This window comes from Malania oleifera, chromosome 1 (genome assembly GCF_029873635.1).
Source record: "Malania oleifera isolate guangnan ecotype guangnan chromosome 1, ASM2987363v1, whole genome shotgun sequence".
NCBI classification, from domain to species: Eukaryota; Viridiplantae; Streptophyta; class Magnoliopsida; order Santalales; family Ximeniaceae; genus Malania; species Malania oleifera.
The window spans coordinates 150,414,573-150,438,009 of record NC_080417.1 but is presented as its reverse complement, the minus strand read 5'-3'; the positions used below and the strand labels follow the sequence as shown (position 1 = coordinate 150,438,009).

The window sequence follows — 23,437 nt, the reverse complement described above, 5'->3', positions numbered from 1 at the left end:
GCATCAACCATGAACACATAACATATAATGCAAAGAATGAACAAATGAAACTAACATAGAGTCTATACCATATAAGAATTCTTAAAACTTGAGTCATCGTGCAAAGAGCGTAGAGTTTTTTATATTTATTTGTTTAATTTATTTTTAATTTTGCTCCCTTTAATTTTGAAACTTTAGAAGTTCTTAAAATTTTCTATATTTTTGTCAAATTTTTGTAGGAGTAAATATCTTTTATCATATTTATTATTATTAACTAATTATATATATTTTTAAATATTTTTTAAAATTTATGTGCGAGTTATTTTCACTGCAGCATTTTAAAGCGGCAGCGGTGCAAAACTGCAAATCGAAAATCCAATTTTCCGTCACAAAAAGTCCAGACCCAAAGAGGAAAACAAAAAAAAAGAAAAGGAAAGCTAATAGAATAATAAAATTTACAGCGGAGAGACCGCGAGGGAGCGAGACTGAGAGAGGGAGGGAAGGAGGGGAGAATCCGCTGGCTTTTGGGTCCGAGGAAGAAAGGGATTAGGGAGAAAGAGTAGAAAGTGAGTGAGAGTGAGATGTCAGACCTAGATAGGCAAATAGAGCAGCTGAAGAAGTGCGAGCCTTTGAAGGAGTCGGAAGTGAAGGCTCTGTGCCTCAAGGCCATGGAAATCCTCGTCGAGGAAAGCAACGTTCAGAGGGTCGATGCTCCGGTCACTGTGAGTCCCCTAAGATTATCGGATTGGCCCCTTTTCCTTTCTGTTTTGCTTCTTCTTTCCCCTTTACTTTGCTTGTCTGGCTCGGCTAGTGAATTAGTGAATAAGGATTGATTTCTGGGACTTTTGGGTAATGGATTCGATCTGGGTTTCGATATATGGGCTGTTGGAGGTTAGTTAACGAGTGGGTTGTCTCTTAATCAGTCATTTGGCATCTGAATCATTCATTTGGCATCTGGGTGTCTTTGGATCTTTCTTCTTTTTCCCTCCACTCTTTTGTTGGTGAATGATTAACATAAAACACTACTCTCTCTGTATTTAGCAGTTTTAAGTGTTTGATATTCCACGCGAGTAAATATGAACTTGTTGTGCTACTCAAACTCAACAGTATCAGCTATATGATTATATCACAGCTAGTCGATAGTTGCCATTGAAGAGGCTTGATATAATGAGATACATGTAGGCAGGTGTCATAGGGCTTAAGTTCCCATGAATTCCCTCCACTGGCAGCAAATCTCACTTGGCTCAGCCAACCTTGCCACAAATTCATTGGTTTATATCCTACAAGCAATGATACACAGCAATGCATGCATGTCAAAATTAAAGGAGTTGTTCCCAACCTTCAATCTTTTTATTAAGATAAAACAAAGGAAACACTATCTACATACATGCAGGAACACCCATGCACAAATTTCAGTGTTTCAAGCATGCATGCAGTACATTTATTTTACACTGTTAAGACCCCCAATTATCAAAGGGCTGACAACCCCAACTAACTTTTTATTAAGATAAAACAGAGGAAACACTCTCTACATACATGCAGGAGCATCCATACACAAATTTCAGTGTTTCAAGCATGCATGTAGTGTGTTTATTTTACACCATTAAGACCTCCAATTGTCGAAGGGCTAAAAATGCCAACTATCTAGGCTGTGCTGGGTGGAACCAGCATGTGTCAAAAAGGCACTAATCTACTCTAATTGTTGCTATATGGCTAGTCAGTCATCACATAAAGCTGTCATGTAACTACTAGTCAAAATTTCAACCAAGTGGTAAATGTCCGTGGTCCGACTACATGGCTTATGATTCTAATCAATGTGTCATTGTGCATATGCTTCCTTCAATCATGCCACCAACCACACATGGGTATGTAGCCACATAATATATGCACTTGGCAAGTCATTGTATTCTTGCAAGCATAATTGAAACTAGTCACAAGACTAAGTGTGGTCAGAGACCATGGCCTCAACCATGTCCATCTCTAACTATGCGAAGCATCCACCCAGGTAATGCAACAAACATTGAATGGAAATGTTATGTGCTTTCATCAAGTAATATATTTAGTAACTGAAACCTTCAAGATAGCACATGGTAGACTATCTTTTTGTGTGACATTGGCATATGACGTTGTTGTCCACATGTCCCAGCCATCTTAAGTGATCAAGGGGCTGAAACTAGGAATGGTACTGAATACATGTATTTGTAATTTTGTACATGCATCCCATAGTGTTGAAGAATTCTTCATGGAAACAACTTGTAATTTTTGGTTGTTAAGTTGTTTAATTTGGTTAAGGCTGTTAAGTTATTCTTACGAAAAAAAAGGGTTAAACTTATAATTATTTATGTGAACTGAAAGCATGGGTAGAATTTCTATTTTTCATGACTTATTGCCATGCATGGTATCATATTTAGATATTATCCAGTTTGATTGAGTTCAATTCAATTTAGTTCAATTTTTTAGAAATCTGACGATGCCACTTGGAGTTAATAAAATTATATGTGAATTTTTTTATCGAATTCATTCTCCTGGTATTGCAAATAAAAGGAATATATTTACCCATTCTCCTATTTAATCTATATGAAATAACATTTGAAAGAAGGTTTATTTGTTGGTGGCAATAATGATATTTCATTAAATTTTCACTGATTCTCCCCCAATGCAACGATTTTCAGCAGATGTGGGATTCTCATGAAGTTTTCCTTTTCAGAATTGCAATTACGAGTGACTCCATTTATTTACGGACCAATTATCAAATTTAACCATTGTAATTACAAGTGGTGTGATTTGCAAACCCTTCCATTCCTAGCTGTGCCTATAAAAAGCCCACAAATCTTTCCACAAATCGAGGTTTGCTTCATTTTGTTCTAACCCTAGGATTTACTTGGATTTGTGAGTGCATCTAGTATTGCTTTCTAGAGTCTAGACTGCCTAATAACTTGTGTGGGCCATTTATTATGTATCTCGGGACTCTGGTAGACTGCCAGTGAGACAAATGTGTGTTTTTTGGTTATTTGAATACCTACTTCAAATTTTACTTAATTAAGTTTAGTTGTAGTGCAATTGTTTCATGAACTGAACTTGTCCAATCTATTCAAATCCCTGTTAATTAAGGCAGGGGGATCCCCTCTTTCTATTCTTGTTGACAACAGTGGTTGATGCTTCTAGCATAATGGTCTTACTTGGAAGGGTCAGGAGTGATTAAAAGGCTTAGGGTCGGTAAGGATGAGGTGGAAATGACCCATATTCAGATTGCTGATCATTCTTTCTCACTCTTTGGAAGATGTTGAGAAAACCCAGAATATTCTTGTAATAGATTTTTTTGAGATTGAAGATTAATATAGCTAAGAGCTGAGTTGCAATGATTAACATGGATTGTTCTTGAGATGGATGAGTTTTTGCCTTTGTTCCGTCGTGCTCATTTGCTCTTTGTCTTACTTATTAGTGCTTGTCTTTAACGTAGTCCCATCTATTTTTTGCTTTTTAAAATAAAAAAATAAAAATAAATTTAAGAACTCTTGTTAGTGTAGCTGGGAACTTGGGGGGTTTATGAGGATGAGGAGATATTTTGATGGAATGATGCAACTATGCAAGTGATAATACGGGGGATCATCTTGTTCGTTGGAATGTGGTTGGAGATCTAAGTCAAAAAGGGGGTTTAGGACTTGGCAAAGTTGAAATCAACAATTGTGATTGCAAAAAAAGATTTCTTTCTATTATACTTCTTGATTAACGCAAGCCATAATATATAGACACAAGAGTGGCTTGGATAGGATTCTATCTCTGCTCTTGGGAAGCAGCTGAAGCTTGTCACCCAGTTGCTCAAGAGTGGGAGATAGACGGGCTTAGTGAGGTAGTCAGCAATTTGACCTTTAGTGGAAACAAATTGAGCATCAAGAATTTTCTTGGCCACCTGATTGTGTATCAAATGGAAGTTGACCTTGATGTGTTTTATTCGAACATAGAAAATAGGATTGGCTGACAGATAGGGTACACCAATGTTGTCGCACCATAACATGGGTAGCAAAGCAAGAGGGCACCAAGTTCTTAGATAAAAGAAATGCTGCCAAATAAGCTAAGCGGTTGCATTGACCAGAGCTTTATATTCAATCTCTGTAGTGGAGTGAGCTACGATGGCTTGTTTGCGATAGACCAAGAAATCAAATTGTGATTGAGAATTTGCAAAGATGCTGGTTAATTTATAGTCACAGACTCACAAGGAAAAGTTTTTGGAAGTTAATGTTTAGAAATTCCAGAAAATTCTTGTAATGCTTTTATTTTTTTTGGAGAAAATTTGGAGATTGAAGATTAATATGGCTGGGAGCCAGGTTGCATTGATTAACATGGATTGTTTTGAGATGGATGAGTTTTTACATTTATCCCATTGTGCTCTTTTGCCCTTTGTCTTACTTATTAGTGCTCTATCTTTCGCGTAGTCCCATTTACTTTTTGCTTTTTTAAGAAAAAAAAATTAAGAAGTCTTGTTAGTGTAATGGGGAGCTTGAGAGGTTTAAGAGGATCAAGAGATATTTTTATGGAATGATGCAAGTGATCGTGAGGGGGATCATCTTGTTAGTTGGAATGTAGTTGGAGATCTACTTGGCAAAGTTGAACCAACAATTGTGATTGCAAAAAAGATTTCTCTCTATTATACTCCTTGATATATAGATGCTAGAGTGGCTTGGATACGACTTTATCTCAATCGGATAAGATTTTGTTTTTGAATTACTGTAGAAGAGATAGAGATAATGATTATCCTTAGCACCCTCCTGCCTCACACAACAAAGTTGATGGGCGCTTGGGAAGCAGCCAAAGCTTGTCAGACCGTAGCTCAAGAGCAGGAGATAGCAGGGGCTTAATAGGTGGTCAGCAATTTGACCTTTAGTGGAAACAAATTGAGCATCAAGAATTTTCTTGTCCATATGATCATGTATGATATGGAAGTTGACCTTGATTTGTTTTATTTGAGCATGGAAAATAGAATTGGTTGACAGATAGGGTGCTCTAATGTTGTCATACCATAACATGGTTGGCAAAGTAAGAGGGCACTGAGTTCTTAGTTAAAAGAAATGCAGCCAAGTAAGCTAAGTGTTTGCATTAGCCAGAGCTTTATATTCAATCTCTGTGGTGGAGTCAGCTATGTTTTGTTTGCGGCAGATCAAGAAATCAAATTGTGAATGAGAATTTGCAAAGCTGCTAGTTGATTCATAGTCACGAGGGTGACCTGCCAATTAAGTGCTGAACACTGAAATTGAATCAAATTCTATGAATCTGTTCTGAATTTTAACTTGGAACATACACTAAATCTGAATACTAAATTATTTTAATTGTTTGATATCTAATACCTAGATATTTAAGCCTCTGAATTACTATTTATTTTGCACTTGTTGGTAAAAAATGATGAGGTAATTATTTAAATCTTAGTTTTGAATTTAATGTAAATGATAATTTTTCTTGTAATATATTTATTTGAAATCATCATCATGATGCACACACAAACAAGAAAAAGCCTAGCAGCAGCTCTTCTTTAGCTTTCTGGTCAACAAATGGATTTTTTGCACTAGTAATTGCAAGTCAGAAGCCAATCCAGCCTGCTGCTCAGTTAGCCAATCCTAGCATCATTCTCTTGCCTGCACTAATTTTTGCTCCAGTAATTGTAAATCATTTTATATTTATATATGCGTACATATATATATATATATATATATATATATATTTATATATGATTTGTTGCGTTAGCTTTGATTGAAATTGTGTTTATTTTAATTCTAACCACCATGGATATGAATTAGTTACACTTTATCGCTGATAAAAAAAAGCAAAAAACCATCATCATGCCCGCACAAACAAGAAAAAGCTTGCCTGGGCACTCTTTAGATTTCAATAAGCTACAAATAGTTTAATAAAATTTTTCAAAACAAGTAAAGAACCAATACCGAGTATTGGCTCTGCAAATTTTTAGGGACCAGGTCCTGTCCATGTTGTGTGCACAAGTAGATTGCTGAAGAAGAAGAATAAGAAGCCGTTTGTTGGAGAGGATAGAGTGGTGCATTTCATCACTGTCATAGATGGCCAGAGAAGGCTGGTTGCTGTGCGAGCTGGAAGAGCTTCTTTGTCAGAGTTGCTGGATGGGCAGCAGTGCTGGAAGCCTCTTATGTCAGTGTTGATTATAGAAAGGAAATAGGATTTCATTTGAGTGTTGTCATTTTTATTTCTTGTTAAAGGTAAAACGGGGAAAAATGCCTATGAATTTTCCACGTACCATATCTAACATGGGAATGTGTCCGATTTGATCAATTCAATTTTATAAATATTGAGAGTTGCCACCAAATGCTCTAATATCTAACTTGTTTGCTTATTTAGTGAACTGATTCAGACATAACCTTTGTTTAGAGGCCATTGAAATCAAACAAATGACTCCTAAGCAAGCATTTACTGGCTGACAATGAATGTCTGTCAAGGAATGCATGAGTTCACATAATTTTTTATGGCAAATGCAAGGGCCGAAGGATTAGCATCACATTGTAAGGCACCCACCTCACTGTGATAGATTTGTAGATCATTCAAAGGAGTATCATTGAAAGCCAAGAGAGAAGACGTGATTTCCATATGTATTTTGATAGGCTTGAAATAATTCATCTTGGTTTTGCGAAGTAGTCCATGAAGATATTTTTGTTGAGAAATAATATGGCATTGGGATGAGGAAAGACTTCTCCACACCAAGAAAATGATAAAGAGGGCCAAGATCCTGGATGGAAAAGGCAACAGCCAATGAGTGAACTAGATGATCAGTTGTAGTGGAGCAATTGTTGTGATGACGATATCATCCACATACGCTGAATTATAAATTGAAATAGAACCAGCCTTGGAGATGCATAAGGATATGCTTGAGAACCAAGGCACCAAGATTACATAAGAAGTTGCTCAAACATTGAAACCGAGCACAAGGGGTTTGTCTCGAGCCATATAAGGACTGCTGCGATTTGCAAACATAGTGAGGGTGCTGAGAGTCAACAAAATCCTCTGTTGGGTTCCCAGCAAGGAAAGCATTACTAAAGTCAAGCTAATGGAGGGACTATATTTGGAGATGGCAGTGGCAAGTGCAGTCTTTATGATAGTAACTTTAACGATGGAGCTGAATGTGTTAGTGTAATCAATCCATGCTTGTTGAGTGTAACATTTGGCAACAAAGTGGCCTTGCAACATTCAATCATTCTATCAGCTTTGTTTTGTGTGTGAAACACTCACTTGTTGCTTGCAATGTTGGTAAACTTGGTATTGACGGGGAAGGAAGAAGAACCCACATTCTATTTTTTGATGAGTGCTGAGAATTCATTGGCCATAGCTGTGACTTATGCTGGGGAGTAGATGACTTGAGTCAAGGACATAGGCACTTCGTCGAAGGTTTTGACATTTTCCATGAGAGGATATGTGGTGGCATTGTCAGGCCGTGACTTATGCTGAGGAGTAGATGACTGTAGTTATATTGTATGAGATGTTGAGGACCTTTAGGTTGAGGAAAAATTAGGAGAAAGAGATGGAGTGGGAGAATTAAGTTCCACCATAGGTTGAATTCCTTTTAAATCTTGAACATGAGAGGAGGGTGGGTTTGTTGCAGGGGAGGGGAGGGGAGGGATTGAGAATGAACTTTATCCAAAGATGTGGAGTGTGAATGGAAAAATTTGGAGTGGGTTTGAAAATTGAAAGTTGGTATGGATGTGGGAGGAGGAGGATTCGGATTTGGTGGTGAGTGCATGAGGAAAAGCACTTGTCCTTCATTGGTTATTATGGGCATTTTGAAAATGTCTAGGTAGAAATATGGCTTTCAAATTAAGTTCCAGATTAATGGATGTTGCCAAAGGGAATGGTGATGCCATATGCAAAAAGGAAAATGAGTGGATAAATGTGAGTGATGGGTAGGGGAAATGACAAGTAGTTGTTTGCATTGGAGCTGAAATTTGAATGTGAAGAGAGGATAAGATTTAGGAGACAAGGATGATGTAGAATTTAAATGGGAGTGGGAGTGCAAATGTATTGGTGGAGAGTGTGTATAGGAATTGTATTGTTAACGTGGAGTTGGAGTGTAAGTCCCAGCCCAACTGAATGCACTGTGCTAACTATGAACCATGGGGAATTATCTAGTAGGATGGGCAGGGGACCCTAAATAGGAGGAAAACATACTTATGGGAGTAGAAAGCAAATATGTGAGTATTGTAGTTCCAAAACCCAAAAACTTGAAGATACTAATCATTGGCCACAATTGAATAATTGTTGAAGGGGAGATTGATGAGATAAATTAAGATATGGATGAATATAAATGAGAAAAATAGCAGTTTTTTCAAAATAAAAAATCCAATATTTGGGGGAACTTGGGCATGGGCTAGAAGTGATATAGTGGTTTTGATAACATTGCCAATTTCACATTTGACACTATGCTCATGGGTGTGGGAAATGCAAGATGATGAGTAATACCTTGTCTTTGGAAATGAGAAGTTAAACGACAATATTTGTCATCCCAAATATGAATGAGAAGATTTGATTTTGGAATTAATATGGCATTTCATCATTGCTTGAAATTTTAAGAAAATAGGAAGAACATCATTCTTGCGAGATGTTGGAGAAATGAAGAAGATGTAATACATAAAGTTAAAGCAAAATGGGTAAAATGGAGAAGTGTTTTGGGCTTGTTATGTGATCGTAGAATACCCTTAAAATTTAAAAGAAAAGTTTTGTACAATGGCTATAAGATTGGGAATGCTATATGGATTAGAATGTTGGACAAATAAGAAACAACTTATCCAAAAATTTTTCTGAAATGAGAATATTAAGGTGGATGTATGGTATAACATTAAAAGATAAATTTAGGAATTAATATATTTGTGATAAGTTAGGAATAACACTTGTAGTAGATAAAATAAGGAAGGGGTGGCTCAAATGGTTTAGGCATCTGCAACGTAGGCCAAACAGTGTAGTAATGAGGACTGAGCTAGTTACCCTTAGTGGGAAGGTATAGGGGAAGATCTAAAAGAATTTGGAGTGAGATAGTGGGTAAGGATTTAATAGCCCTCAATTTTTCATAGGAAATTGCCCAAAGTTGTGTAAATTGGTAGAAAATGATTCATGTAGCCAACCCGACCTATTGGGGCTCAAGCTTTGGTTTTTTGTTGTTGTTTATTGTTGTTATTCTTAGCACAAGGCTTGGATAGGATTCTATCTATTAGTTAACATTTTGTATTTGACTTTTAGAAGAAGAGATAGAGATAAGGGTTATCCTCAACGGGGAAGTTCGTGTCTTGGAACATTTCCCTAGTTGAAAAATAGTTGCTGAGGCTCCCTTAATAGTAGGCTCCCTTTGGAAGTATTTATGCTACTCATGCAAGTCGTGGGAAGTTTGTCTTTCGCTTGTTTGTTCCTTGTACGCAATACAAGGTTGATAATGGAAGTGCTATTTGCTTTTGGGAGGACCCTCTTATTTTCTCGATAAGAGAAGTTTCTTTTTCAGCCGTGGTTCCTCGTCTATGCTGTAATTTATTATTATTATTTGGAGGTGTATTTTTTTCATGGGATTTATGTTTCTCCAGAATCTTAGTGAAAGAGAAGTGAATGAGCTTACCATTTAATTGACGACTGTGAGTTCTTTTGTTTCATATTTGAGTTTGACCCTTGTTGGCTTTTGAATGGCCTTGGTGTAGTCTGTTCCAAGTCCGTTTGATTAGGGCTGCAAATGAGCTGGGCAGAGCCAAGTTGTGGCTAGCTCGAGCTGGGCTTGTTCATTCGAAAGAGAGCTTGAGCTCGGCTCAATCTTGACTCGACTAAAAAACGTATCACAATAATAACGAGTTGAGCTCAAGTGTAGCTTGAAAAACTCGATTCAACTGAAACTTGTTTCAAAATAATAAAATGAACCAAACCACTAAACTAATTAAACTAATTGATAATTAATAAAATGGTCAGAGAAATATATATTTAAAGTTAATATCAAGTTCGTTTACGAGCTTAATATCAAGTTAGTTCATGAGCCTAATATCAAGTTAGTTCATGAGCTACTAATGAACTAGTAAATGAGCTGGTAAACAAGCTGGTTTGCGAGCTGTTCTGCGAACTGCTAAACGAGCCAGATCGTGAGCCTAACAAGCCGAGTAGGACTTAGTTCGAGCTCAGCTATGGTTGACAAGCTCAAATTTGAGCTTGAGTTCGGCTCATTTAACTTAATAAACGAGTTTGAGCAAGCCATTATCAAGTCAAGCATCAAGTAGCTTATGAGCGGCTCGGCTCCTTTGCAGCCTACGTTTGATTCTAGTAGGACAATTGAGCCTTTCTTTCTTCACTGTCAGGTGGCTTAGGAGGAAGCTTTATTCTTTGACTGCTGAGGCATGGGTTGCTCCTCAAGCAATGGGTGATTTTATGTCAGATACGTTTTTGGGGGTTTGCAAAAGTAAGAAAGGGCAATTGTTGTTGGATTTAACAGAAACGGAAATTGTCATGGAATTTCAGTTTGTATGCTATCCTTTGGACTCTGTGGATGAAGAGTAATTCTAAGATCTTCAAAGATCAAGTCTTGTCTTCTTATTTATTATGGGATAGAGTAGTCTTTCTAGCTTTCTTTCAGCTGTTAGCTTTAGGGGTGTTTTTGGGGATTCATTTGACTACAACAAAACCAAGTCTTAAGTCCCACTAGGTGGGGTCAGCTAGGGGATTCATTCGACTAATTTACAAAATGATCGGGGGCCTTTCATTTTGTGATTTTCTTACTTTCATTTGACTTATTTGGTGGATCCTTGTTCTCTAGCTTCTATACCTTTGCTTTATTTAATGAGTTTCTTATTTTTTGTCTAAAAAACTGAACTTGTTCAAAGAAATGATAAAGTGAGGGAAATGGAACACTACTGTTAGTTGACAAGAATAAGAAGTTATTGCAAAGTTCTTATTTTTAACCTGTTATAGCACATCACTTTCTGACTTTCTATTGAGTGTTTACATATGTTTTTTTTTTTTAAATTCCATGTTCTTTTGGAGTTATTTCTTTGACATTTAGGTGTTGTTTAGTTAGCAGGATAAAGAACATTCCCTTGGAATGACAGCCCATGAATCTCATTCTTGAGAATGGGATGCCTGAGCATTTTGGTCTGCATTGTAAAATTCTCCGGATTATACATGTGCCGCCCATGTTCAGTTCAACATGGAATCCTAGTGCACACATTTAGTAAGATTACCATTATTGGGAATCTCATTCTTGAAAATGGAATGCCTTGGAGTATTTTTGTTTGATCTGCATTGTAAGATTCTTGGGAATGGGATGCCTGAGCATTTTGGTCTGCATTGTAAAATTCTCAGGATTATACATGTGCCACCCATGTTCGGTTCAACATGGAATCCTAGTGCACACATTTAGTAAGATTACCATTATATTCTTTGGGAATCCCATTCTTGAAAATGCAATGCCTTGGAGTATTTTTGTTTAATCTGCATTGTAAGATTCTCAGGAATATACACATGATGCCTGTGTTTGATTTAACATGGGATCCTAGAACATGTTTCATAATATCACCATTATACCCTTCACTTCACTTGTGTCTGGAATAGTACACAGAGTAATCATGTTTCAACACAAAAACTAATTAAGAATATGTCCCAAATTAAATCCATAACCTAAAAATTTCAACCTTCATAAATAACCAAGACAAAAATCCAATACATATAATAATACTTTAATTTTTTATTTCTTTCTATAATATTATAATAGTTTATTATTATAAGTATCATATTTTTATGTGTTAATACTATATTAAGGGGTACTAATGCCCAACTAGCCAAAATAGTAGAGATAATTTAGTCCTAAAAGGGGATGCCCAAGGGAATGGGGTTCTCTTATTTTTCAGGAATCCTTCATTCCTAGGGGATTTGAGATTAGTAACACATGACGTTTGTGCCTCAAAACAAACTGAGAGTGGGATCACTGGGATGCCATTGACATCATATTCCATGAATTTTGATACTTGAAAGATTCTGCAAAGCAAATGAGTGACAAATGTATGGTGTTATTTACTTATAAAAAAAGCTATATAAATTGTAGATATTATTCACCTTTTCAACTTAGGCTTATTGATATCATTTGACTGTGTTTTCATTAGATATGTGGTGACATCCATGGGCAGTTCTATGACTTGAAAGAGCTTTTCAAAGTCGGAGGTGATTGTCCAAAGACGAACTATTTGTTCCTTGGAGATTTTGTTGACAGAGGATTTTACTCTGTTGAGACATTTTTGCTTCTACTTGCCCTAAAGGTACTAACCCTTTTTATTATAATAATTGAAAAAGTTATTGTTCTTGCTCTCAAATATATTCTAGAATGTTTGGTGATTTTATATTGACTGGTGCTTTCAAAATTTTGGCCTTTTGGATTAAAGGCCATTGTGGAAATGGATCTTTCCACTAGAGGTTTCTAAAAAGCTGGAACCCTTTCGCAGAAAAGGGAGTCTTGATGAGTAATGAGCTGTTTGTTTTCAATACTTTGTTTGCTTTAAGATATTGTGTGGTATAATGCACTGCATCACCTGGATACTAATAACTTATTACTTTTTTGGAGGTAAAATATATACCCTTGGCTTATTGGACCTAAAGGCATTTTCAATGTGACTTTGCAATTAGGGCTGACTGAATGTGGGTGGTACAGTCCGATGATTGAACCTATGGGAGATAAATTGATCCGATCTTGGTATTGAGGTTGTTTAACTGTTCAAGCCACCTCATTTTGTTCGATGGCTACCCAAACATGTATACCACACTTGAAGGTATTTTGTTGTTGGGCCATCCATTCTCCAGTTATGAGAGTTGTTCTCCAATTATGAAAATTGAATATGAAAATTAATATTTTTGCATTGGGCACCAATTTTAGAGACCAGTTGCTTGCTTTACCTTGGTTGCTTACTGGTGCTTCAACTTCTAGGTTAGTTAGGCTATTTGTGTATCCTGGTCTATTGGAAATCATGGCATAGGATTGGCAAATTTGGATTAAATTATGAGTTAATCCTGCTGGCATATAGAGTTCTTCATTGTTGCGGCAGTTTAAGAAACCAATCTTATTCACACAGAGGTTAGGTCCTTAGAAATGATATGAAGAAAAACCATGTTATAGAGCAAGTTATAGTGACTTATACATTACGGAGGATGCTTGGGCACCCTTACATTTGTTGAACTAGAATTTCCAGATTTAATTCTCTCCCAGAACAATGAGTGTGGGTTGCAGCCCGACATTAAGGAGGATGCTTGTGGCACCCTTATATTTGCAACAGTTGGAATCTTTTGCTCAGAAATACTGCCAATTTTTTTTATTTGTAGAGTCAACCAAAAGGGCTCTCCATTTGCATGCAGGGGTGGGGGGTGGCCAGGCCCAGAGAACTGCTTACTCAGCTTCCCTGAATCTAACATGAATTCTGCCCAATGACAATTGTGTTTCAATTTTTTTCCCCTTTATATGATGTTACTTTGTTTCTGGTCATCAGTTCCAATCCAAAAACAAAATTAAGCAGCCTGATGTGTTTCTGAAGGATTGTGGACCATGAAGAGTTTAAATTATAACTTACTGTAGGTTTTAGCTAAACTGCAAACATACTGTAGATTACTGGCTTAAATGTGTTTCTGAAGGATTGTGAATTTGGTAGTGAAACTTCATATGCATTTATTTTGGAAAAGTTAGGGGTCGATTCCCAAAGGAGTAAAAAGATTCTGCACTAAACTGCTTAGAAGTCCTCACTAAACAGAGTTCATTGAAGTAGAGGACTGATGTTTTAAAATGGGGCTCTGCAAAGCAGTGGTGGGATACTCTCTCTCTCACTGAAAGAAAGCTTTTGGTAAAGAAGGCAATTGCAAAGCCCCTTCCAATCTGACAGTGACGGGAGAGTTTGGGGCTTAGATTCTTCTGGGGATTTTTCTTGTAAATCCTTTTCTCATTTGGCTCATGCTTCTAATGCTACTTTTTTTGCCCCTCTCTCTTTCATTTGGTAAGACGAAGCCTCTTCTAAAGTTTAAGGCCTTTCTGTTTACAGCAATCTTGGAAAAAAATAATACCAATGACATGCTTCTGAAATGGAGAACTAATAAGCTTTTATTGCCTGATGTGTGGAAATTTTTTTTGCTTTGATATTTCAATGTACTCTTTTGTGTTTTTAGTTTCTTCCTTTTTACGGATGTTTCTAGAATTTTGATGGGAGATGCTTTATTCTCCTATTTGTAAATTCTTCTCTTTCTAATGAAATCTCTTACTTTGCTATTTTTTTTTTTTTAAAAAGAGTGGAAATATGTTCATATTCATTCTTACATTGTCAATTCTCATGGACCCTTTGGAGTAATTGATTGGCATTTTTTGAGAGATTTGAGTGTGTCCTTCCTCCTTGGAACCGTTTTGGACTTTGTTTGTTCAAGGGGTTTGGAAAGGGGAAGGAGAGAGAGGTTTGATGGCAGTGCTCAATTTTGGCTATAATCTGGTGTATTTGGTTGGAGAGAGATGCTGGAAATCTTTAAGAACTTGGATACTCCTCTTTACTTGCTTTGGAATAGAGTGTTGTTTCGTCATTGCTGTGGGCTTTGGCAAATTGTTTCTTTCGGCATTTACCATCGTCAGATCTGCAGTGGGGCTGGTTGCTTTACTCAAGTAGAGCTCTTTTGTAATCTTGGTCCTCCGGTTTTCAAGTTTGTTTTTCTATTGTATTGGGAGGATATTATCCTCCCTGTTTTCCTTCTTTTTTCTTGCTGTAATATTCTTCTCTTTCTCATAAAATTCTTTGTTTACCCAAAACAAAAGGGAAGAACTTATTTATTAAATATATAAAGTCCATTAATAAACTTACATAGGTGATATTCTTGTTTGTAGTGTTACATAGAATGCCCTGAAGTCCTCTTATGGTGGAGTCCATCAGCTTCTGCCACATTCCTACATGCATATAGTTTTAGAGATTTAATGCTTTTTTATTTTTGCTTCATATTCCTGATTGAAATGTTGAAAAATAAACTGCTCATTTATCAAATTTTGAAATCTGGTTTGATGTTGAAGCCTTTGCAAATAAATAGCCATAGAAAATAGCTATCTTCAAAACTTACTAGTTATTTTCCAAGTTTATGACTTGAATTTTTGCCCTTATAGTCACAGATCAACGGCATGATCTTAAAACTAGATTGATCTGACAACTCTGTTAAAATTATAGTGTCTTGTTGCATCATAGTCTGAAAAAACAATTCACGAATCACAAACCAAAATTTAAGAATGATGGTTATGAACCCAGACTGCAGTTTCATGAATTGAGCAATGCAGTTCCATTAGGAACTTGGAAGTTGGAACTGTAATACTGGAAATAGGTTTTAAAATGGGAATATAAAGTCGTGAAAACTGAGTAACTTTCTGAATGATAATAGAACCCCAGTAACATTTTATATTCTGAACAAAAAGGCAATATTTACTTATGTAGTTAGGTGCTCTCTTAACCCGTAAAAAAGAATCCAGTATTTGAGGCTGCCATACTTTTCTAGTGGAGAGTCATTCTTTAAAAGCTATTAAGTGGTAATGGGAGGAAGGAGGTGACCTTCAGAGTTTGGACCCCATCCAATCTAATAAAGGAACCAACAGAATTATGTTTGAGATGGTCTTCTATTCTTCCTTTGTGTGTGTCATGATGCCCTCAGACTGCAAACTGGGACGTGAATTCTGTAGCTAACAAGTTGCAATATCCACTAGAATTTTGTTTAATAAGTACATATCTAGTATAATAATCAGGGAGGTGCAAATTTTTAAAATTTTGGAAGTTTAAATTATCAAGTTTGTGTCTTTTTCAGTGACAAATTTTTTTCTTCATTTACAATTTTGCACAAAAAAGAAAACCTTGAATACATCTTTCCATTTTCACCTTTTCTTAATAAAATACATCCTTTTCACCTCTTCATAATTTTTTCATCAGCCAATTAATGTTTTTTGCATTGTGACCAACAATTCGTTTTCTGTGATATTCATTTATAAGTTAATCAGGTTTGTGCATAAAATTGTCTATATTTCTTCTCTAATAAATTAATTTAGATCGAAGTAATAATTCTCACTTTTTGACGTGTTCTCAGCACCCCTTCTTTCCCTTTTAATGAATTACTGGAAAAAATAAAGGACTTGTTCCCAAACTATTTATTCTTAGGTAACATAATTGTTATGCATCCACCATAGAATCAAGTTGGTATCTTGAAAATATTATTACTTGTTAGTTAATAAAGAGTAGAGATTATCAATTTATCAAACGTTAGTATTCAGAGGGTTGACTCTGCAGTTCTCCAGCAATGCTAACCCCCTGCCCCGTCTCCCATCCTAATCCCCCCCCTCCCAAAATGGAAAAAAAATCATAATTTGTTTTATTTTGGTTAGTTATTTTTCTTTTCTATGATAGCGATTTGACTATTTCCTTGGCTTTTTTGCTTGTTTCCAATGGTTTAACATCTTCCTTCTTTTGAGCTGCTTGTTTCTCTGTAAATTTGTTTATTACAAGAAAGAAAAGATTGAAAAGTAAATAAGGCTTCCAAAACTCACTGGCTTTACAAATCAAATCTTGTTGCTAATATAAAAACACATATCTGATTCTATATGACCAAAATTAATCAGTTATATCCTACTCTTGAAATAATAAATGCTGTGTAATCATCATGCTGGGCGAACCTTCTTATTTTTGCTAGCATTGCTGGACCTCCTAATTTATTAAATGGTCAAAAAGAAACTATTTTTTTTTTATCATTTTGCTAATGTAATTGGTTTTAGCCCTCGGAATCTATCTTGATTTATTATTAGATTGCAAGCATCGCTTATATTCATCTATATTTTCAGGTTTATGCATTTTAATCCATTTCCATCCTTTTTTTATTTGAGTTTTTAACTAATAAATGGATTACAATCAGGTGAGATATCCGGATAGGATAACTCTCATTAGGGGGAACCATGAGAGTCGTCAGATCACCCAGGTAAAGAGTCTTTTTCCCCCTTTTATTCCATTTACCTATTTTCTCTGCAAACTTACAGGCTGTCCTTTATTACCAGGTATATGGGTTCTACGATGAGTGTTTGCGTAAGTATGGCTCTGCAAATGTTTGGAGATACTGCACCGATATATTTGATTACTTAAGGTTTGCTAATTTCCATTATAGAAGGCACTGGGCACTTGTCTGATGGGGGGGTGAGGAAAGTGCATGAGCAGCAGAATGAGAGTGGGAGTTGGGTTTTGATTGCGAATGGAAGGACATTGTGACCAATCAAAATTATTTCTATTTCAGGATTTCCTCTCTTGAGCCTTAAGATATTTATTACTATGGCCCATAGATGTCTATCAACTGGACATGTGATTTCATAAAATTGAGTTGATTCTTGTATTTGAACAATTAGGAGTAATGGTTTGATCATCAAGCATGCAAAGAGTGAAGAAAAATGTGACTATGCTATATTAACAAGGACACTCAATACTCCTACTTTAGCCATCCCTTTGTTGGATTCTCTCATATTCCTTGTCCTGTACTGGGCACTTCATGTTAGCGCCCTCAGTTCAACGATGTTGGAAACTTGGGATTTTTGAGCCTAGAAACCAGAAATTTTGCATGTGTTGAAGACCTGTACTGTTTTGCCAGTATGCTTCAAGTGCACTGATCCTATTTACACAACTCAACAGGTGCCCTGATTGTCAATTCCACCACGTATGATGTGTTTGGAAGCAAGTAATCATGACCTCTAACCAAAGCTTTAGTATCAAAATTTTGATTCAGCATATCAATTTCTTGAGTGCATAATTTCACTGTCAAGTGATTCTTAGAGTAGTGGGTACCATCAGCTGTTTTAGATGAAAATAAAAAGCTTATAATGAAGTTACAATAGCTGCTCTCTGGGGAAAAAATCATTGGAATAGACAGTATTCCAGTTGCTCTTGGAAGTCATTCTTTGCATGAATTGCTTCAAACACAACCTAAATAAGGTTCAACTTTGTTATGTCTTGACTCTCGACTCAAGTATTGAAATTCTAATGTTGGTTTGCAGCCTTTCAGCACTCATTGAGAACAGGATTTTTGGCGTCCATGGTGGTCTCTCCCCTGCCATTTCCACGTTAGATCAGGTAAATACATTCTGATTATTTTGTTTTTTAACATAAACTTCATATGGAGCACTAAAATGACTTATTCTCCAGATCCGAACAATTGATCGGAAGCAAGAAGTACCCCATGATGGTGCCATGTGTGACCTCCTATGGTCAGATCCTGAGGACATTGTGGATGGTTGGGGTTTGAGTCCCCGTGGTGCTGGTTTCCTATTTGGAGGCAGCGTTGTTACTTCTTTTAACCATTCAAATAACATTGACTATATATGTCGTGCTCACCAGTTGGTAATGGAAGGATATAAATGGATGTTCAATAATCAGATTGTTACAGTCTGGTCTGCACCAAATTACTGTTATAGGTAAGTGAAGTGATTCAAAAGTTTTCTATTTCATTGTAACAAAGCCGATGACTTATTCATTGTTGGATGAGTTGCAGATGTGGTAATGTTGCTGCGATTCTTGAGCTGGATGAAAATCTAAATAAGCAATTTCGTGTTTTTGAAGCAGCTCCACAAGTCTGTATACTTATTTATTTAACCTTTATGCAATTTGATTTGTGAGGAAAAAAAGTATACCCTTTTTTGTTATTATGAGCAGCGACAATTGCAGCATGAAATTCCTTGCATGTTGGCAACCCCTATTGGGACTGTACTGTGCTCAGTGTGAGGCATCAGTCCATCTAAGGGTAGAAAGACTACCATGTCAGCACGCATGAGTCCAAAACTATTTTGGGTTTAAACATAACCCCAATGCGCAAGGCTCCTGTGCCATGTTGGGGTCCCAGGAGGGTATTTCATATGCAATCTTCCCCCCAGAGTCGGAGAGAGGTTGCTTTTATAATGCATTTTGTTTAGGGATTAATACCTTTACCATTGGGCCAAGGCTCATGGAAAGAAAATATTTCTGGTTTTGAGGATAGGGGGTTTTTTTATATGATTTGTACACTCCTGAAAAGTAGAATTTGAGCCCTTATGAGTCTGCTCTGACTTCTGAGCACTTGCATGAAATGGCCTTTGAATGTATCTTCAATATGTGAACATGCATTAGGTTTCATGCTGCAATTCTGCTTAAAAAAAGGTTCCAAGTTCTCAAATTTAGTACATCATATTGGCACATTGAAGGTGTGTAATGAATTGCAGGAATCAAGAGGAGCTCCTGCTAAAAAACCGGCACCGGATTACTTTCTTTGAGTTAATGAAGCAAGCATTGTGTTCTACAATAGAAATTTGCTCAAACCCTTCGGTAAAATCATGCCAAGGCACATTCTGAAGATAATCTAATTTGATGCAAGCAATGTGCAGGCTCCTCAATGATCAGTTCCTCAAATGGCCAGCAAGGATGGTGCTTTTGGGTTCTTGGTCGGTTTGGATTATCGGGTTTGCTTTTTTTTTTTTCTTCTTTCCTTTTTCTTACCATGTCCTGTTTTCCTCATTGATTATATTTTAGTGTTTGTAATGATATTGTGTATTACAAAGTAAATTATGTGACAGTGAGTATAGGAACCCCTAAGGTATTTTTTTCCCCCAAATAGCAGAGAGACGAGGCTGCATACAAGTGGGGAATCCTTGCTTCCTTGTGTGGGGGAACAAGTAGATAGGCTTGGGTTTGGAAAACAAAGGGCATCATCTGTGGTAAACTCTTAATTTGGGCCTTCCTTTTTCCTGTCCCCATTTGGCTATGAAAATACGTTGTGATTATTTTATATGTTGCCGATGTCTCTGTTTGGCATATGAAATCACCATCCTGTATAGTTCTGTGGTGATCAAATATAAGTTGCTGGAAATTGAATATCCAGATTAATGATGAAAAAACTTCTGAAGCTGCAAATCTGACGTGGGATTTGTGTGCGCTAGTGTGTTGAATGCATGAGCTTCACAAGCTATCTGAACAGTTGAATTTAGGACTAATCACCCACACAAAAGTGGAATTCTAAAGATGGCCACTTCCTCCTCGTGTCCGAATTTGGTCTGGAAGTATTAACTTTTGGGTGCACATGATGAATATGTAATTTTCTTTTATTTATTTTTTTCATATAAATTTTTAATTTTTATATTTATTTTCATTTACTTTTATAAGTTAGTTAACTTGTATTTTTTTTTGTAGATTGCTGGACTAAATTGTGATGTATTTTTATTGCAAATTTTAATTTTCTGGGATATTAAAGAATATTAAAAAGAGAAAGAATTATATTATTGATAGTAGCCAATAATGTACTCTGCATTAATTTTAGTTATAATTTAATTTTTAAATATTAAATTACTTTTAGTATTTAATTAATGTGTATAAGGGTATTTTAGAAAATGAAAAGAGACGGAGTAGCTTTTATAGTTTACATTAACATTAATGAGATGGGGTTACAATATTATAAAGTTGCTTTCTTATTTCCAATCAGATTATTAAAGTGAGACGCAAATGGTATTTGCTCCTTCAACGCTCGATGGTTTATTCCACAAATTAGAAAAATAATACTTCCTATTATTTTATCACAATGACACGAAAAGGGGAGAAAAGATTGAGATTGCAGTATTGGATGTATCGTGCAATTGTCCTCTTTTCAGAAACTTAAAATTCTTGGATTGCAGCAACCAAATCAGATTAATCTTAATGTCTACAGCCCATGACTTTGCCAATTCCACATGATTAATCTTTAAAAGATGAGTAACAAAAAAAAGTGGTTGCGATATCTTGAGGCATCAGTAAAAGTATGTTATACGATGCACAAGATTCAACAAGCTGAGTTGTGATTAACCAGAAGGTGAAGAACAAAAGAAACATGATGAATTAGTGCTGGGTCTGGCCATGCTGCACAAAGAAACTGCTCTTGAATCCAAGCACAGCACGCCTAAGATGTGAAATTGAAATGCAGATGATAAGAGTGACAAAGCTAGCGAACATGCTCCAATTATCAAACAAAGGGGATAACATGAACTGAAGAATAAGTCTAACCAAAATAGAATTTCATTCCCATCAGACCAGAAGCTAGCAAAAACAACCACAAACAAGTGCCAATGAACAGCATAAAAGCGGCAATTGTAATGCATTTGACAAACCAGGCAATAAATGGACAAAGCACTACAACCATCCCAAAGGGGGGAAGAGGAGATGGAGTTCATGCCTCCCCTGAAACATCAAAATGTAAAATTGATAGAATGCATATGAACGCAGGCACATCTAATTATCATGATATATGCTTATGAATGCAAGCACATTCCATTCCCATTCTCTTTGGGATTACAATTGAAAAACAAATCAAGACAAGAAAACTTGACATGTATTAGCATCAAGCCATCCACTGTGTGTCTAGTACTTCATATCAAAATTGAAATAACATAATGCAAACAAAAATAAATAAAATTAGACAGCAATTATTAGAATCAAACTGTTTGTACCAAATCATGGTATAGCGTGGCTTTTATCTAAAATAATAGTAATAATACCTTCTTCAGAATAAATAAATAAATAATCAGTACACATGAACAGAGAAAACTACATCCTAAATGGTTAAAAGAGCTTACTTTGCCTGTTCGCACCAGTTCTAATGCTTCTGGCATGTTGGTAGACTAAAGAGGTGCTTTTTTGCATAAGTTTATGGATCAAGATTTGATATAATTAATCTCTGCATAGTTATTCTAGGCTTAATTTGATGGATTCCAGCAGCCCTTAGTCCTGATACTGAGCTTGGAATTGAGGCGTGGACATATGAGCATTTTAAGTTGTGTGAATTTGGACAAAAAAGCAATAAGAAATTATATTGAGTCTGATAATCGTGCACAATTACACAAATTTAGATCCAAACTTAAAATTCCATGTCCACAAAACACCAGCATGAGGCTTCTGCTTTTATGTTTAGATTCAACAAAGAAGCCTCATGGAGGAAATGGTTTTTGATGGGTGAAGGGAACTAGAAATTGTTTAGGTCAGTTCAGTGTTTAGTTGTAGAAAACAATTTTTATTTTTCACTTCTAATTTTTCAAAGAAAAAAAACGCCACCTCATTTTCCACTTTTTAAACGTTAATGTGAACAACTTGGGAAACAATAAAAGTATGTTTTCCAAGTTCTCTCAAGCATGGAAAAACTGGAAAACGATATGGCATTTCTGTAATTATTTTTAAAAAAATGGAAGAGGAAAATGAAAATTGTTTTCCACAACTAAGAAGGATCTTAATTTCAATAATTTGACGCATTCCATCTATCCCTGGACTTAGCCCTCAAAGCAGAACCAATTCCACCATGATTCCACCAAAAATACACAAACCCATAGAGGAACACAAGCTTAGAGTTTAAACACAAGCCCATATCTAAAAGAAAACAATACAGCACTGAAAGATTATTTCAGAGGAACAAACCTTGAATTTACCTTAATAAAATTACACATCCCACATGAGAATCAAGCTCCTCACATGGGGTATTACAGCAGAAAAACAACCTCAAAGCTACTGCAATAACATAACAGATCACAAACCAGCATAAAACTTGTCACATGTCAAATTATTTCAGAAGAACAAATTTCAAATTCACTGCAATATCATAACATTTCACATACTAGCATCAAACTCCTCGTGTACATTATTTCAGCAGAACAAACCTCAAATCTACATCATAACATAAGTATCGTATACCAACATCACTACGTAATTTTCACCAAAGGTAGGCATATGGGGAAGCAGAGATCAAGTTTAATTTATTGATAAATTATAATAACCTAAGCCCTATATTTTATCAATGTTCTTGCCCTCAAAACCAATGTAATTGTCCTAAGCATCCTGTCCCCCTCACAAAGCCTGCCACAATCACTCATTCTCTTGCCAGTCAAGAACATAATTGGAGGATAACAATAAACAGGCAAGAGAATTTAGACAACAATCATCAGTACCAAACCATCAGATTACCAAAACACGATTCACACAATTTTTTAAGTAGAACACCAAGAAAATATATCCTAAATAACTAAAAGAGTTTACTTTGATGACTTTCATCAGTTCTAAGGCTTCTGGTAAATTCAAGAGATGGGTTTTTCTGGCATAAGTTTATAGATCAAGAGCCTCTAGAGTAACTCTTCAGGGAGTTATTCTAGGCTAAATTTGATATCCTGCATCAGTCCAGATTCCTAAGGGTTCTGTCCATCTGTTTAGGTTCAACAGAAAAAGCTTTTGGCACATGGGTTATGAGGTAAATGATTTTTTAATCAGTAAAAGAAACTTGAAAACGTTTAATTTCAACAATTTGATGCATCCCGTCAATCAATCCCCTGCTTTTTTAGCACAGTTAGCTCCCTAATACAAAGCCATTCTACCATGATTCGACCAGAAAAGCACAAATCCATACAGAAGCATAGGACAGTAACGGCAACAAAAGTTCA

General features: G+C 36.0%; 1 protein-coding gene across 2 annotated transcripts; it reads left to right on the top strand.

Annotated features, from left to right (window-relative positions):
• Window positions 1-348: 348 nt before the first annotated feature.
• Window positions 349-19,781, top strand: LOC131164722 (serine/threonine-protein phosphatase PP-X isozyme 2). 2 transcript variants are annotated; one of them, XM_058122145.1, is made up of 8 exons: window positions 349-701; window positions 12,108-12,260; window positions 16,897-16,959; window positions 17,036-17,121; window positions 18,020-18,095; window positions 18,168-18,436; window positions 18,514-18,592; window positions 19,217-19,781. In XM_058122145.1, exons 1-8 carry the CDS (start codon window positions 561-563, stop codon window positions 19,265-19,267), a joined length of 918 nt encoding a protein of 305 aa, XP_057978128.1. In that variant the 5' UTR covers window positions 349-560; the 3' UTR covers window positions 19,268-19,781. The 2 variants fall into 2 exon arrangements, with proteins under 2 accessions (XP_057978128.1, XP_057978138.1); XM_058122155.1 differs by lacking the exon at window positions 12,108-12,260 and having other exon boundaries at window positions 384-701.
• Window positions 19,782-23,437: the final 3,656 nt, after the last annotated feature.